Here is a 14,866-nt window from a genome sequence, read left to right as displayed (position 1 = left end):
TTGATTAAATAATTTAAGACATCCAAGCAGAGAATCACCTTAGAGCAATGTCATTAATCTTTGTTCTAATTTCAACAAAGTGTTCTCACTGACTGGAAAAAGTAGGAAGGGGGTTGGGGGGATATCTATAAACCTAAAGGCAATTAACAGCTTGAAGTTTACGAGGATTCGCTTTGTCTTTGACTCACTATCTGAGGCCCCAATAAACAACCTAGATTTTATTAAGGCAGGTTTACTACTTTTGTTGTAAACCAAGGGGACAGCGTTCCTGAATTCTTTTGTTAGAGGAAGTTACTTTTTTTTTCTCTCTCTCTCTGAAAACTTGGCATCCTCATGGTGGAAGAGAAGATAGATGAGAAGGGCTGCCCAGCCCGTTGCTCAGAGAAGTTCTAGCTTAGAGGAGGTGTAGATGCTGTAATTCTCTTCTTGCTGGTAACTTCACAGGCATGGAAAAGAGAAGAATGTTCAGGAGAGGGTAGGATAGGAAGGCACCTGGGTGTGGCTATACAATCTGCCTACAGAGGGATCCTATCTCCTGTGAACACAGAGAACCAATATCATAGGAGAAGATATTTGTTGGATTGATTTGATTTGCCATGACATTTTTCAGTGGACTGCTAAAGAATTAAACAAGTAATTTTGATGTCTATCTAAGAATACACTAAGAAGTTGCATCTATTTTCTTTCCTCCCTCTCAAAAGTTCAGTTCTATCAACTATATAAATACTGGTTCTAGTCAAACTGTCCTGGATAATTGCACCTATTTTCCTCTTTGTTCATGTTGTTAACTTGAAATGTTCTGACTGGTGAATAGTCATCCAGCATTTATACATGTTACATGGCTGCTGCACTTCACAGATAGAAAACTTGAAATCTATTACCTAAGTAATAACAGCTTGAACCATCTTAGTGGGTTTCTCATATAAGAAGAGTTCAAGTATTCACTGGACTGTATTCATTTTCATGTGAACATTATAGATGAGATTTTAGCCCTTATTATTGATTTAGGATTGTTCCTATCTGCATAAAGTACCTTTTTTTCTCTTCTTGCATAAAGTTATTCTAGCCTCAGGGTAATGAGGACATTTCTCTCCAGGAGGTAGAATATGATGTGGCAAATGTATCTGCATTTCCAGAAATGCTTTATAAAGCAGCTCCTTGCTCTGGGCACTCATTGTGGTGGAAGCCAAGTTAAATGAGGTGTGCTATAATGTAATAGCATTTTTATTTGTTAACCAACAAGAAATTTACATACCTCATGCAAGCCTTTCTCTCTTGGCATTTAACCAGCATTTAATTTGTTTATATATATATATATGTTTGTTTTTTGTTTTTGTGTTTTTTTGAGATGGAGTTTCACTCTTATTGCCCAGGCTGGAATGCAATGGTGCAGTCTCGGCTCACTGTAACCTCCGCCTCCTGGGTTCAAGTGATTCTCCTGCCTCAGCCTCCTAAGTAGCTGGGATTACAGGTGCCCACCACCATGCCTGGCTAATTTTTTGTATTTTTAGTGGAGACAGGGTTTCACCATTTTGGTCAGGCTGGTCTCGAACTCTTGATCTCAGGTGATCCACCCTCCTCGGCCTCCCAAAGTGCTAAGACTACAGGCATGAGCCACTGCGCCCAGCCAACCATATATTTAAGTTAACTAACCATTTTTGTGTCTGTCCTCCACTAGATTGAGCACATTGCAGACAGGATACATACAAGTGCTTGGGAAAATTCACACTATTCTCAATCTTCCACATTGAATGTTGGGCAGGGTGAGACAATGAAGTGTCTATTTTTTCCAACCAACAATTCTGTTAGTGCTTAAGACTTGGGTTTGCATGCTCCTAGCACTAGATTATTCAGCAAGTTAGTTAGTGTGAGTCTTCTATAAAATGCAGCTGATAATACCTACCTCAGAGATTTGGGGATTTCTTCTTGACCATTGTCTTCAGAGATGGTTATTAAACTTCGTAAGAATAGACTCAGTCACATAACATATGGCTGCATGTCATCTTTGTGTGTTACATCAGGTATTTACCTGAGAGAACACATGTAAAATGTCTAGTCCAGTGGCAGACACTTTGTAAGGGGCTAGTTAGTATTAGTTATTGTAAATACTCAATGATCAATTTTTATTTACTATATATCAATTTGCTATGTATTGATTTTTACTATATATCAATTTACTGTGTATCAATTTTTATTTACTCTTTGCAGTGATCTTTTTCTGACTTTAGAAATCCAGCATCCCCTACCTTCCTCTAAAACCTACATACATTAGTTTCCTTTTGTTGGATTATGGCCATGTTTTCTATATTAACTTCATATTTTTCTTCTCTTTCTACCAGGGCAAACACTGTATACTTGATGTATCAGGAAATGCTATCAAGCGGTTACAAGTTGCCCAGCTCTATCCCATTGCCATCTTCATAAAACCCAGGTCTCTGGAACCTCTTATGTGAGTAGAGGGCATTGGAGGCCTTCATCCAACTAACTCCCTGTTCCATATTATACTGCAAATTACTAACAGGACTTTGCTGGGAATTCTTACAAATGGGAAATGCCATTGTTGATTTTTCAGCATTCTCTTTTTTTAAAGATACATCAAAGTTTTTTAAACCACTAGAAACATAATGTCAGTGATTTCTTTTTTTCACACCCCTCATTTTAACAATAATGGTAATTCCTTAAAACATTTTCAGTAATGTTTCCTGATTTTTATTGTTTTACTTCACAGGTTGTTTTGTTTGTTAGTTTTTGCGGTTTTGTTGTTGTTGTTGTTTTGAGGATAGCTTGGCTTGGTTTGGTTTTTTGGTTTGCTTTTGTTTTCCAAATGATAGAAAGCAATCATTTTTTAATTGTCTCATACTTCTGAGGCAGGTCCATAAGTAAATCTTTTTAAATATGTAGATTTTTTATAGAGAGAGCAGACAACATTTGAGACTTTTTTCATTGGCATTTTCCTTGATTCCATAATAGAATTCTAATGTTCCTTAATTAAAACTTTACACACGTAGAACATTGTTCTTAATAGAGTTTTCTTAGTGGCATGGCAGTAAAACATATGTAACTTAAGCCAGTAGCTTCATACCTGTGCACTCAGGGTTTTTTCTTGTTTTTCTTGTTTTTTGTGTTTTTTTCTCCAAAGGACTTGTGAAATAACTTCTTTCAAAAATCATTAAACAAAGTAGGCAGACATTCACGATCTGACTGTAAAGTTAGTATAGGCAACTCCCATTCACAAAGGTGAAGCTAAGAAGGGGCTACCAGCAGGGACCTGAAAATTGATCAGGCAAGATTTGGTTCTTTGCTTTGCCACTGATCAGTTAAGTAACCTTGGGCAAATTGTTTGACCTTTCTAAGATTTAGCTCCTCACCTCTAAACGAGGCACACTAATAAATACCTCATAGAGCTAGTATAAAGGTTAAATGACAAGGTTAGGAGTTTAGTAAAGCTGTTCATATAGTCTTTGGCATACGGTAAGTACTCAATACATAATACCCATTATTATTATAAAAGATATAAAATTACTTCATTTTAAAGGAATAAAACTATTTTATCATTATAGAACATATAAACAGCACCTCTTCCATGACAGTGCAAGAGATAATGCCAATGTGTCTGTCATAAGGGCCTTGATCAAATATTGCCTTCGTCTAGGCCTCAAGACCATAGTGTTTGACAGAGTTCAGGAGTGAACCACAGAGTACTGGAAAACAATGTTTATGGAAAGACTGAAGAAATGGAAATTGTTTAATCCCAGCGGTGAAAGCAATTGCTTGCAGAGGATATTAGCTAACTGTTCTGTGTCTCCTCTGAAGACAAAGAAGCCAAGCAAACTGCAGCAGCTGGAATGGCAGCCTGAGAGAATTAAGTTAAATACGTAGTTGAGCTCTGGGGAAATTGCCAGAGATGTGTCTTGAAAGCAGAATATAGTCCCATAAACAAAAAATGGACAAGGATTCTTACCAGGATAAAAAAAATAAGATTGGGAGGTCACTGACAGTACCTTCAGCCCCATGAATTTAGGTATTAAATTATAATATAAAGAGTTTTTCCCATGGCTGGCACGTGGAAAAATATGTACTAATGATAAAATAATGATTCTTAATATTATCATCCCCAACACGTATTAAATTTTTCCTTATATAGGATACTGTGTCGGGCATAGAACAAAGTGAATTAAGCAAGTACAAATTTCATAATGTAAAATTGATTTATAATCTGTAAAGAGCCTCATAAATATAAGTAATGCTAACATTAATAAGAGAAGAAAAATAGTCCTTACCTCCTGGGAACAGCCATCTTAAAGGCCTGTTTCAGAAATAGAAAAATAAATCTTCATATTGTAAACACTTAGTGGGATAAATGGCTTCCCAGGGGAGTGAGGCCTGAGGGAACGACAGCAGTGGCACATTTGGTCCAGTGCGATATTCGGAGACAGTCCCATCTGGCACTCCACAGGAGAAGGTCTACTGCCTTCCACAACTATGAGATGACTTATTTTAGTTATGCCTTAGGGCACTGTCACAGCCACTTATCACCAAGGAAAGTTAAACATACTAAAGGCTGGATTTCACAATGAGGACAGTGAATCTGACATAATTTGCTGCAGCCATATTCATGGGTCTTAAGCGCAGTGATGGTGACATTCAGACCAATGCAATCTAACTATTAAATGTTGGATGTTTACTTTACAGTTCACTCTTTTCCAAGGCTTTTACTCCAGGAGCAAAGCTGCCATGAATTGCCCATTCCCCAGGGAGGAGTGAATGCTAGGTCAGCCGGAACAAAAGCATGGCAGCTGTCACATTTACGCATTGATACATCATCACACACATTATTTCTCAAGTGCATCATCCACATCAAATCACAGAGCTTATTAGCACATACATAGCTGACTTTTCAGAGGAGCATAAAATCAAGGATGTGTATGAAAGGGATGTTCTTTTTATATTGTGCCACCATCTGATTTCTGTTCCCTTCCCACGTGGCAATGTCTCTTCACCCTGTCACTTCCGGTCTGCTTTTACCTTCCTGCTCCCATGATGCTCTGTGTTTACTTCTGTCTTCAACTATCTTATAATTATGTTTATTTATCTAGCTCCCCATTTGTTCATTCATTCATTCATTTACTCACTTATTCATTCAACAAATAAGTGTTGAGTCAGACTCCATGCCACATGCTGACAAACAAGCCATGGTCTTCACCCTCAAAGAATTACTGATCAGTCAAGGAGACAAAATAAATTCACAGGTTAGAGGATAAAAACCTAAACTAAGTTATTGCTATGATCAGTAAAAAGGTAATTCAGAGAAGATGGAATTTTTGGCAGTCAAGTTGAAGAAGATCCAGAACTACATGATTTCTTTTTTTGAGACAGGGTCTCGCCATATTGCCCAGGCTGGAGTATAGTGGTGCCATCATGGCTCACTGCAGTCATGACCTCGTGGGTTCAAGCCATGTTCCCTCCTCAGTCTCCCAAGTAGCTGGGACTAAAGGCATGTGCCACCATGCCCAGCTAATGTTTGTATTTTTTGCAGAGACAGGGTTTCAGCATGTTGTCCAAGCTGTTCTTGAACTCCTGAGCTCAAGTGATCCACCTGCCTCAGCCTCCCAAGGTGTTGGGATTATAGATGTGAGCCATTGTACCTGGCCCATGTGATTTCTTGACATCTGGAGCAAATATCTTTCTCTGAAGGGCAGCCCTTGGTTTAGCCCAGCATCTTCTCCACCCACAAGTAACATCCATTCACAGCATGTAGGGCTGAGACTGTTTGGAAGAAAAATTATACATACTCCCCCTCAGGACAAGATGAGTTTAGCAACAAGAGTTCAGGAAATTCCCACTTCTTTATATTTTAGACATTAATGTCTAACATCAATATTTTGTTTTTTTCCAAATAAGCCTCTTTTGAAAGATATCAAGTCTTTGTATAGTAGGAAGTCTAACTAAAAATTGGTTTAAAAAACCAAAACCTTGAGTTCTTACCCCAGATTACTATTTGTTAAATACACAGTCTTAAGCATGTCCCTTCTTGCCTCCGTTACTTGCTCTGGAAAGGAATTGACTAAGGCCAGATGTTCCAGACCCAGATCTCTGGCTTCTTAAGCAGCATGCAAGACAGTAGTGATTTCAGAAATTCTACGTGCACCTGTGATGCATCCTGATCAGCCAAGCAGATTGCATTTGACTGGACTCTTTTTTTAAATACCTGGAAGACCTGGAAAGATAAAGCTACCAGTAGTTAAGAATCAATAGATTAGGTTTTAGAGAGAATTCAAGAATTTTTCATTTCTCTCCCACCTTGATTTATCCTTGAGACTTTTAAAAAATTTTATATATAATAGTTGTACATATGTTTGGAGTATATGTCATATTTTAATACCTGTATACAATGTGTAATGATCAAATCAGGGTAATTGGAATATCCATCACTGGAAATGTTTTGGGAACATTACAGTTCTTCTCTTCTAGCTATTTTGAAATATTCCTCTAACTGCATTTTATACCCCTTAACTAGCTTCTCTTCATCTCCCCTCCTGCCTTCCCTTCCCAGTCTCTGATAACTACCATTCTACTCTCCCACATTTCAGAGAGTCTGACATACACTAGGACAAACTCCAAGAAAGGGTGACCAGGAAAATTCAGATTTAGAAATCACATCAAATGAGGGGATAGATGAAGCAATAGGACAGTTTATTCTGAAGAAGTAGAAGCCTCAAGACACACTTAAACACTTTACTGAAATATCCTAGGGCCTACCATGGTGGATATTAGGTCCCTGCAGAACAGGGACCAGTGACTGCAAATCATAAGGAGGCATATTTGGCTTTAATCCAATGTGGGAGCAAGAGACTGCCCTTTGAGAGAATGAGCTTTCTGGCCGGGAGTCCTTGTTGCTGAAATTATTCCAGCGCAGAGGAGTCCTGAATGAAGACTAAAAAGCTGTTGCTAAGATTACACTATGCTTTCTGCAGGATTTATTTTTGCCATATATTTTAATTTTTTAGGATTTGGAATATTCCCTTTATGTTCTAATACAAATCCTTATTTTCCCAGGGAGATGAATAAGCGTCTAACAGAGGAACAAGCCAAGAAAACCTATGATCGAGCAATTAAGCTAGAACAAGAATTTGGAGAATATTTTACAGGTAAGTTCACTTTTACCCTGGTAGTGTGAGAAAGGGGATAAATTGTCTGACATTTGGCATAGAGAGGGCTCTGGGCCTGGTGTACTTGTGCCCTAAAACCTTCCTGTTGAGAATCCCTAATATCTGTTTCATTCACAAGGAGCCTCCCTCTGCTTCACCCATTTTGACGCAAAGCCCTGGGTTCTCCTGAGAGTTCAGCTGCAGCCAGCTCCCACGTTCCCACCAGCCCTACCCAAAACCATGGGCAGCGGATGCCCCTGAGCTGTCTCCTACCATGAAAAGGATTTTAGGCATTGCTACCTCATTAAACTATGTCCCCGATATCACCAGAAAACTTGAAAAACAAAATTTTAGGGCTCAAAATGGTCAGTGTCCAAAGCAGTTACTCTTGAGAAACCTGGAGGCCTGCGTTCCCTGCTCCATGAGCTGTCGTCAGTGTCCCCATCACCGATCAGCAGCACGTGAACAAGATGCTTGAAACTCTTCCTCATGTTTTAGTTCACTGTGTCATGTCTCAACCAAAAACAGTTTTTATTTTCTTTTTAAATGTTTCCTTGGAAACATGAAGTTAGGGGAATAGAGGTTTTTATTCTCCTGGATGGCCTGAGTTCTGAGTTCTCTATTCCTATATGCTTTCATAGAACACTGAGTAATCAGACTTTGTGAAATTTGCCTTACACCTGGTTCCCAGTGTTTTAAAAACAAGAACTTTCGAGCTGGGCACAGTGGCTCCCTCCTGTAATCCCAGCACTTTGGGAGGCAGAGGCAGGTGGATCGCCTGAGGTCAGGAGTTCGAGACCAGCCTGGCCAATGTAGTGAAACCCCATTTCTACTAAAAATAAAAAAACTGGCTCGGTGTGGTGGCGGGTACCTGTAATCCCAGCTACTAGGGAGGCTGAGGCAGGAGATTGCTTGAACCTGGGAGGAGAGGTTGCAGTGAGCCGAGATTGTGCTACTGCACTCCAGCCTGGATGACAAGAGTGAAATTCTATCTCAAAAAATAAAAAATAAATAAATAAATAAAACCCAAGAACTTTCTTCCTGGATTACCATATGTGAAGTTAGATGTTTTATTTTTTACCTCATTCAGAATATAGAAAGTGTCAATGTCTTAGCAGTTTGTAAATATCTTGAATCAGGTAATATTAAGTAATCTTTCTGTCAATAACCAAGATATGAGCTATGTTTCATCCTAAAAGAACATCCAGGTAGGAAAAACAATCAAAACAGTGTACATTTTGACAGTGGTTTATATTTGGTATACAATACAATAATTAATATATTCTGAGGATTGTTTTTAAATGTCTAAATCATCTTTCAGTAGTAATTTATTTTTAAGACATAGTGTCATGAATAATATTGATGTGTTTTGGAAATCTTTCTACAAGATAGTTTTGTTCAAATGAGACAACAAAATGTACTAAAATCTACTCCAAGTGACTTAGTGTTTTAGGAAATACACAACTGATCAGTTTGTTTATATTTCTTCCTATTTATGTTCCTTATAAATAGTGGACTGACGGTATTCTCGATATGAATAGCCCTGTATGGTAAAATCTCAATTTACCAGAGATTTCGGGAATGATTGGGTTTTCCTATTAAGGGCTTTGAAGGTTGGGAGGTTAACTAAACTTCCTTCTAAAATCTTTATTATTTCCTCGGTGTCTACAATATCTGAATTTCTGCTGCTGCCAAAGTAAGTAAATATAGACACTGTAAGGCCAGTTTTCTCTTCTAAATAGGGGGCTCTCAGTCTGAAAATTGATCAATGCCTAGCTTAGTGCCTGGCTCAGAGTAGGCACCCATAAAATATTGGTTAAATAGATGAGTGATTCATTGTCCAGGACTACAGACAGACATGCAGAAAGTGCAAAGACTGTGATGCATTTGTTACTGATCCAGGATATCCATTGAAAGCATTTTTAAAAATCATGAATGTAACTTTGCTAATGTGAATTCTCTGCTTTTTCTTACTAATGAAAAATGATATGAAGCTTCCTGATGAGTTGTCTGCTACTGATTTGAGCCTCCAATGTGTGAGTGATGATTGTTCTTCACCATCCGGGAAATGATTTCTAATTCTGGATGTTTGCTTTTGTTATAGCTATTGTCCAAGGAGATACTTTAGAAGATATATATAACCAATGCAAGCTTGTTATTGAAGAGCAATCTGGGCCTTTCATCTGGATTCCCTCAAAGGAAAAGTTATAAATTAGCTACTGCGCCTCTGACAACGACAGAAGAGCATTTAGAAGAACAAAATATATATAACATACTACTTGGAGGCTTTTATGTTTTTGTTGCATTTATGTTTTTGCAGTCAATGTGAATTCTTATGAATGTACAACACAAACTGTATGAAGCCATGAAGGAAACAGAGGGGCCAAAGGGTGGGACAGAAAAGACATTGCAGTATGAAGGAAGGCTTTGGTTTGCTCAAAGTGCCAGGTGTAGGGATGAACCTCTGACGGGCTTTCTGCCCAAGAGATGAGAGCCTCCTCACCCCAGCTGATGTCCAGAGCTGATTTAGCTGCAGAGCTCTCTGTGTCTTTTGCTTTAAAGAAAAATTGCCAGCACTCGAACCTCACCAACCTTCCCATTACCCACATCTGTAATTGGTACACTTCGAATTTTATAACTATGCACATCTTTTGATTTCTTAACAAGCAAATGAAAGAAAGAAGGAAAAAAGAAAGGAGTCCCTTTGGAGACGACATACTATCAGGGAAGGATAAGTGTGTAGTTTTTTGACTGGCATCTGCAAAGACAAGCATTTCATAAAATTTGCAAGTGTATGGAGGACTAACCTCACTGACAGGAGGGGATTCCACCTGGAATTAGCTTTATGATTGTTGATTGCCTATTTTGCCATTTATAGACTGAAAGAAGGCACTAAAGATGAGAATAATTTATACAATAAAAATATATTAAATGTATAGAAACAAATTTCTATAGGTTAAAAAAGTTTTGTGAAATATTTTGTAAAGACTAATATTGAAAGACTAAATGTATGCAACATCAGCAGATGATCAAATTCAAGAACTGAAAGTTGCACTCTCCCTTTTGTTGCCAATGATCCATTAAGAGCATCTGAGTTCCTTTCAAGTCTGACAAAGACTTCTTCCTCACTCACCTCCCTTCCACATTAGTGATACACTCTCATGGAGTACATCCCTTAATGAGTTGCCCTTATGGATATTTTTGGAAAACATTTGGTTAATGCATTTTTTTTTATGCTGATGGCTTTTCAGAGACAAACTTATGCAAATGATCTAAAGGGAAGTTTTTGCTTTTCTCTAGTTAAATAACCTGAGCCTGCCATGCAAATAGTTGAATAACTTTGTTCCTAGTTACTAACATACAATTCTTAAAGGACCATTTAGCATTTTGGCCAACAATGAGTAATTAGGATTAGTACTTTTTTGTTTTACAGAGTAACTGACAGTTTTGTAACATCCAGAGATGGTATTAGAGCCAACGGGAGATCTGTTCCTAGATGCACTATTTCTTTGAGGAAGAGAGAGAAGTGTCTGGTTGGGGGTGAGGGGTGCAGATTTTTTTGTTTCTATGTACAGGGCAAAGAGATAGAGTCACAAGAAAAGACAATTAATGACTTTGAGCTCAACCAATTGAACTGCCTTTCTTGGAGCTGCACCTGGACCAAGTTTATTTTTTAACAATTATAATAATGATGATTTAAAAAAAGAAACCTCCCAAAGCCTATAAACTGAACTAGAAAAGTTAGTTTCCCACTTTAGAGTGGATGGCAACATCAGCATTGCTTTTGCCCATGGTGTTTAGAGAGAGACTTTTCAGTGATAATAACCACTCTACTCTGGGTTCTGTGCATGCCCAGACTAAGCCCCATCGCCTTATTTCTGGGGTACATCCAGACCTGGCAGGGATTCTGCCACACTGTGCAGCAAACCAGCATGTAGGCTGGGAAGGAGAGCAAGAGATAGAGCCATCAGTGTGATGGGGCTTCTTCACAGTAAGAACATCAGAGCTTAGAATGAGAGTCTCTTTCCAAAAACAGGCATTGTTCATCTTACACTAAACATCATTGTCTGCCTGGCTGCAGTCAGCAAAACAAACACAGAAATGCAAAATTATGCATCTTCCCATAGTCTTGAGGCTTCCTTTGCCAATGGAAGGGCTAGCAATGCATTTTCCCTCTCATGAAAGTTAAATTTCCAGAGACTTCCTTAGATTGCTCAAAATGTTAAAGATATGTCCATGTCTGCAATTCGCCAGTTTCAGGTCAAGGCCTACTTTCATCAATATTGCTCCCAGAAGTTTTCTGCCACCAGAATGCCATTCCTGATCCCAGCTCTATTTTTAGGCCACCATGATAACTTCTTTGGTTTCTCAACTGAGCATGCAACCATTTATTTAAAAGACTGTCATTAATGAGTAGATGTTTTTGCGGGTCGTGTGATGTGCTTTCATTTACTAGTATTGCTGTGGCTGAGTACAATCAAATTGAACCACCAACCCTTGGTTTTGTAGTAATATAACTATTTATTTTCCTAGTGTAGATGCTTTCAGATTAGAATTGGCATTTGCACTGATTTTTTATGTAGATTTATATAATTATATAGATACATATATATTTGCTTGAAGAATCACCAAGCAAATTGGTGAGAGGGTCTTTTCCTATAGAATTTACACTCCATTTGTTGTGTTGTCTTGCACTTCCCAATGTTGATGTCTCTATGGCTCCAATGAACTGGTGTATTTTGCAGCAAATCTGATGACTTGTATGGAAATGGCATGAAAGTTACCCAGATTACATCTGGTGCAAATGCACTCGGAGCCTGGGGCCAGACTGGTGCTAACACTGCAAACTTTGTCCAGAGCTCTCTCCAACCTGAAGGCTTGCTGGGGGTGCAATGTCACCTTCACACATGCTGGGCCCTTTCAGAAAAGTGCCAGATCGTGTAACTGGTGCTATTTTTCATGCTCTGGTACAATGTGTAGCACCACGGGGCTCTCAGCTTTACCAAAATCAAAATTCCATTTGTCAGCTAAGTGCAGAGGCATTCATTTTTTGCTCTCCTCCCACAGAATTGTTGGCCATTTATTTGCAGGCCTTTTGCGGGATTTCTTGGCCGTTTATTTGCAGGCCTTTTCTCCCAGCCCCAAATTCTTGGGTTGGCTCTGTCTGCTTAAAGAGCCTGTCTTCACAAAGCCGCACTCGGGTGCCTCTGTGCGCTGTCTTAGATCCTACTGCCAGCCCTTCAGGACTCCGAGCCAGGAAAGAACTCTCCAACCTCTGGCTCGAGACTCTGGTTTTTTTCCTCATTCTTTTCCTTGCTCTCCTCCTTCTTCTATTTCTGACTAATTCCATCTCTCTCTCTCTTTTGTTTTTTTTTTTTTTGTTCCTCTCCTTTTCCTATTCTTCCTTCCCACCATCTCTGAGTTGTTGACTTTCTCCTATAATCCTTCTCTATTCCTTTTCTCTTTTTGTCCACCTCTCCTTCAGTCTCTGTTCCTTTGCCCTTCTTATTCCTCTTCTGTCCTTTCTCCTCTCCTCGCACCTCTGATCATCTTCTCCCGCACATCCCTGTATTGATTTTTCTGTCCTCTAAAGGGCTCATGGCTGATTCAGACAGCAAGTCCGTGCACTGGACTAATGACACAAATACTTTAGGTCGCCGTTTCACCTACTCAGCCCAGAAAGCAAAGCTGAGCGTGAGGCCCTGACCTGGAGCCTGCTCCAGCCCGCCTCCCGGATCCAGCCTGCACCGTTGCCCTGGCAGCGATGATGCATGTGCTGTGGGCCCTGCCGGCGCCTGAGTGCCTCTGCCTGAACGCTGCTCCTAAGCGAGCCCACTCCCAGCACTACCGCATGGCTCTGAGGACACTTCCTTTCAATAAAGGCAGACTCTGGCCCCAATTATTCTGACAGCAAACCTCTTCCTCCTCATTGAAGCCATGCCATCACCTTGGTTTGGAGAGAGACATTTTTTTCCCATTCATAAGCTTTCTTTTTCCCATTTTCATGTGAAGCCCCTTCTGCTTTTCAGCTGGTGATTGCTCTGGTGAGACTGAATGGACTTGCTGGTGAAATGAAATCTCTTCTTTCCTGTCTTGGTCCTGCCTAAATTCCTACAAATATATTTAAGTCAAGGACTCAGGCTAATTCCTAAGTTGATCACATTAATTTGTCACTCCTAGGGGGAAAAAGATCAATTCCCTTGAAGCATGTGGAGTACCTCCTGTGACAGCTGACTTGCCAGGGGACTCCCTACAGAATTCTGTGATATACATTTTACTTCTGTGTATGTATGGTATATATGGTATGTATACCATGTACACACATGTTACATTGAGTATGAATGACTGTGGTTGGAAACCCACACACACACTCAAGTCTGTAAATATCCTTCCTCACTGAAACCTGTGCTTTGGAAATCATTTCTTGTACAGCTGTGCAGTTTCTTGTAACAGCTGAGGACAAAGCTAAGGCAGGCGGACAATTTAGACAAAGATCATCTAAAGAGTACAGTATCTCCCTAGCAACTCATGAGGACAGACAACCAAGTGACAAGGTTGACTCCCAATGGGATGGCAGACTTTTCTTCTCTCCTTTTTGAGTTTGTGTTTCCTAAGTGTTTCTTAACTTCTGAGTGCACCAGGCTGTACCCGTTAGATCCTTTCAATATGACAGTTTTGTGCTTCTCTCTGACAGGATGTTTCTCCATCGAGCTGTAGTGCAGGATGGGAGGGAGGTGGGAATACTCCTTGCCTGGGCTGGAGTTTACAGAGACACTGCACAGCTTACACTCCTGTTAAGTGTAAATATTCAACACTTCCATTCCATTTGTGTAAAAAATAAAGCACACACGATTATAAAATCAAGATGTATATTTCATACTCAGTGTGTCTGTGCATATTTATTGCGTTTCTAGTTGTCAGCGGTGGGTGGCCCCATTGTAAAAATGCCTGATAGAGTGTTTATAAACGTGTCATGGTTTTATTATGAGATATAAACATTAAAACATTTTATACTTTATAGCAAATGATTTTCTCCCAAAGCATAATTTGTCTTATTTCATAAGGAATAGAATTATTCATGTCTATTTTTATCAATTTTGTCTCTGATTCCAGAGCTAAAATGCAATGAGGATGGGTATGCCCTGAGTAGTACTGGCACTGCTGAGAGGAAGTGAAAGTGCTGTTTTTGCATAGTCTTAAATATTTGGTTACCATCTTGCCTGCTTTTAATCAGGATTTTTCCAAAAGTGAACAATGTATTAAAAGATAGATTTTTAAAGATGCTCACAGCTATGTAAGGAGAAAAATCAATTTCCCAGTGTCAAACTGTGGAATTCCAGAAGATATTAAGAATACAGAAAAATAATTTTTTTCTTATCTGAAACATTATGCAAAGAAAGGCATAAACTGGGGAGGAGGTATCATTGTCTTATACACATTGTTGCTCCAAAGATTTGACTGTATCGAAAATGTCAGGTTTGGGAATCTGGATCTGCCAGATAATGTTCTAAATTGTTCACTTCAGGTTAAATACATGCCTTGTTATATTGACATTTAGCCTTGTCATACTGACATTTAGCCAGGTTTGACAGCTAGAGAACCAAAACAAATTCTGCTCACGAGAGGGGTGAAATTTTGCATCAAAGCAATTGCTTTGGATTCTGCTTTGTTTCATGATAAACTATCACATAATTGAATCAGCCATTCGGGAAGCCAGA

General features: G+C 39.2%; 1 protein-coding gene across 50 annotated transcripts in view; it reads left to right on the top strand.

Moving 5' to 3' along the window:
- Positions 1-14,025, top strand: part of DLG2 (discs large MAGUK scaffold protein 2) — a 2,233,585-nt gene extending 2,219,560 nt beyond the window's left edge. For all 50 annotated transcript variants that reach the window (XR_012423578.1, XM_045370161.3, XM_065528807.2 and 47 more), the window contains 3 exons: positions 2,340-2,449; positions 7,057-7,148; positions 9,253-14,025. Coding sequence is in view for 49 of the 50 variants with exons in the window: in XM_045370161.3 (XP_045226096.1) it covers positions 2,340-2,449; positions 7,057-7,148; positions 9,253-9,359 (309 nt within the window). In the remaining variant the exon portion in view is untranslated. The remainder of the gene's footprint in view (positions 1-2,339; positions 2,450-7,056; positions 7,149-9,252) is intronic.
- The last annotated feature ends 841 nt before the right edge of the window (positions 14,026-14,866 follow it).

The sequence above is a fragment of the Macaca fascicularis genome, chromosome 14 (genome assembly GCF_037993035.2).
Source record: "Macaca fascicularis isolate 582-1 chromosome 14, T2T-MFA8v1.1".
NCBI classification, from domain to species: domain Eukaryota; kingdom Metazoa; phylum Chordata; class Mammalia; order Primates; family Cercopithecidae; genus Macaca; species Macaca fascicularis.
This window is presented reverse-complemented; position numbering and strand designations above follow the sequence as displayed.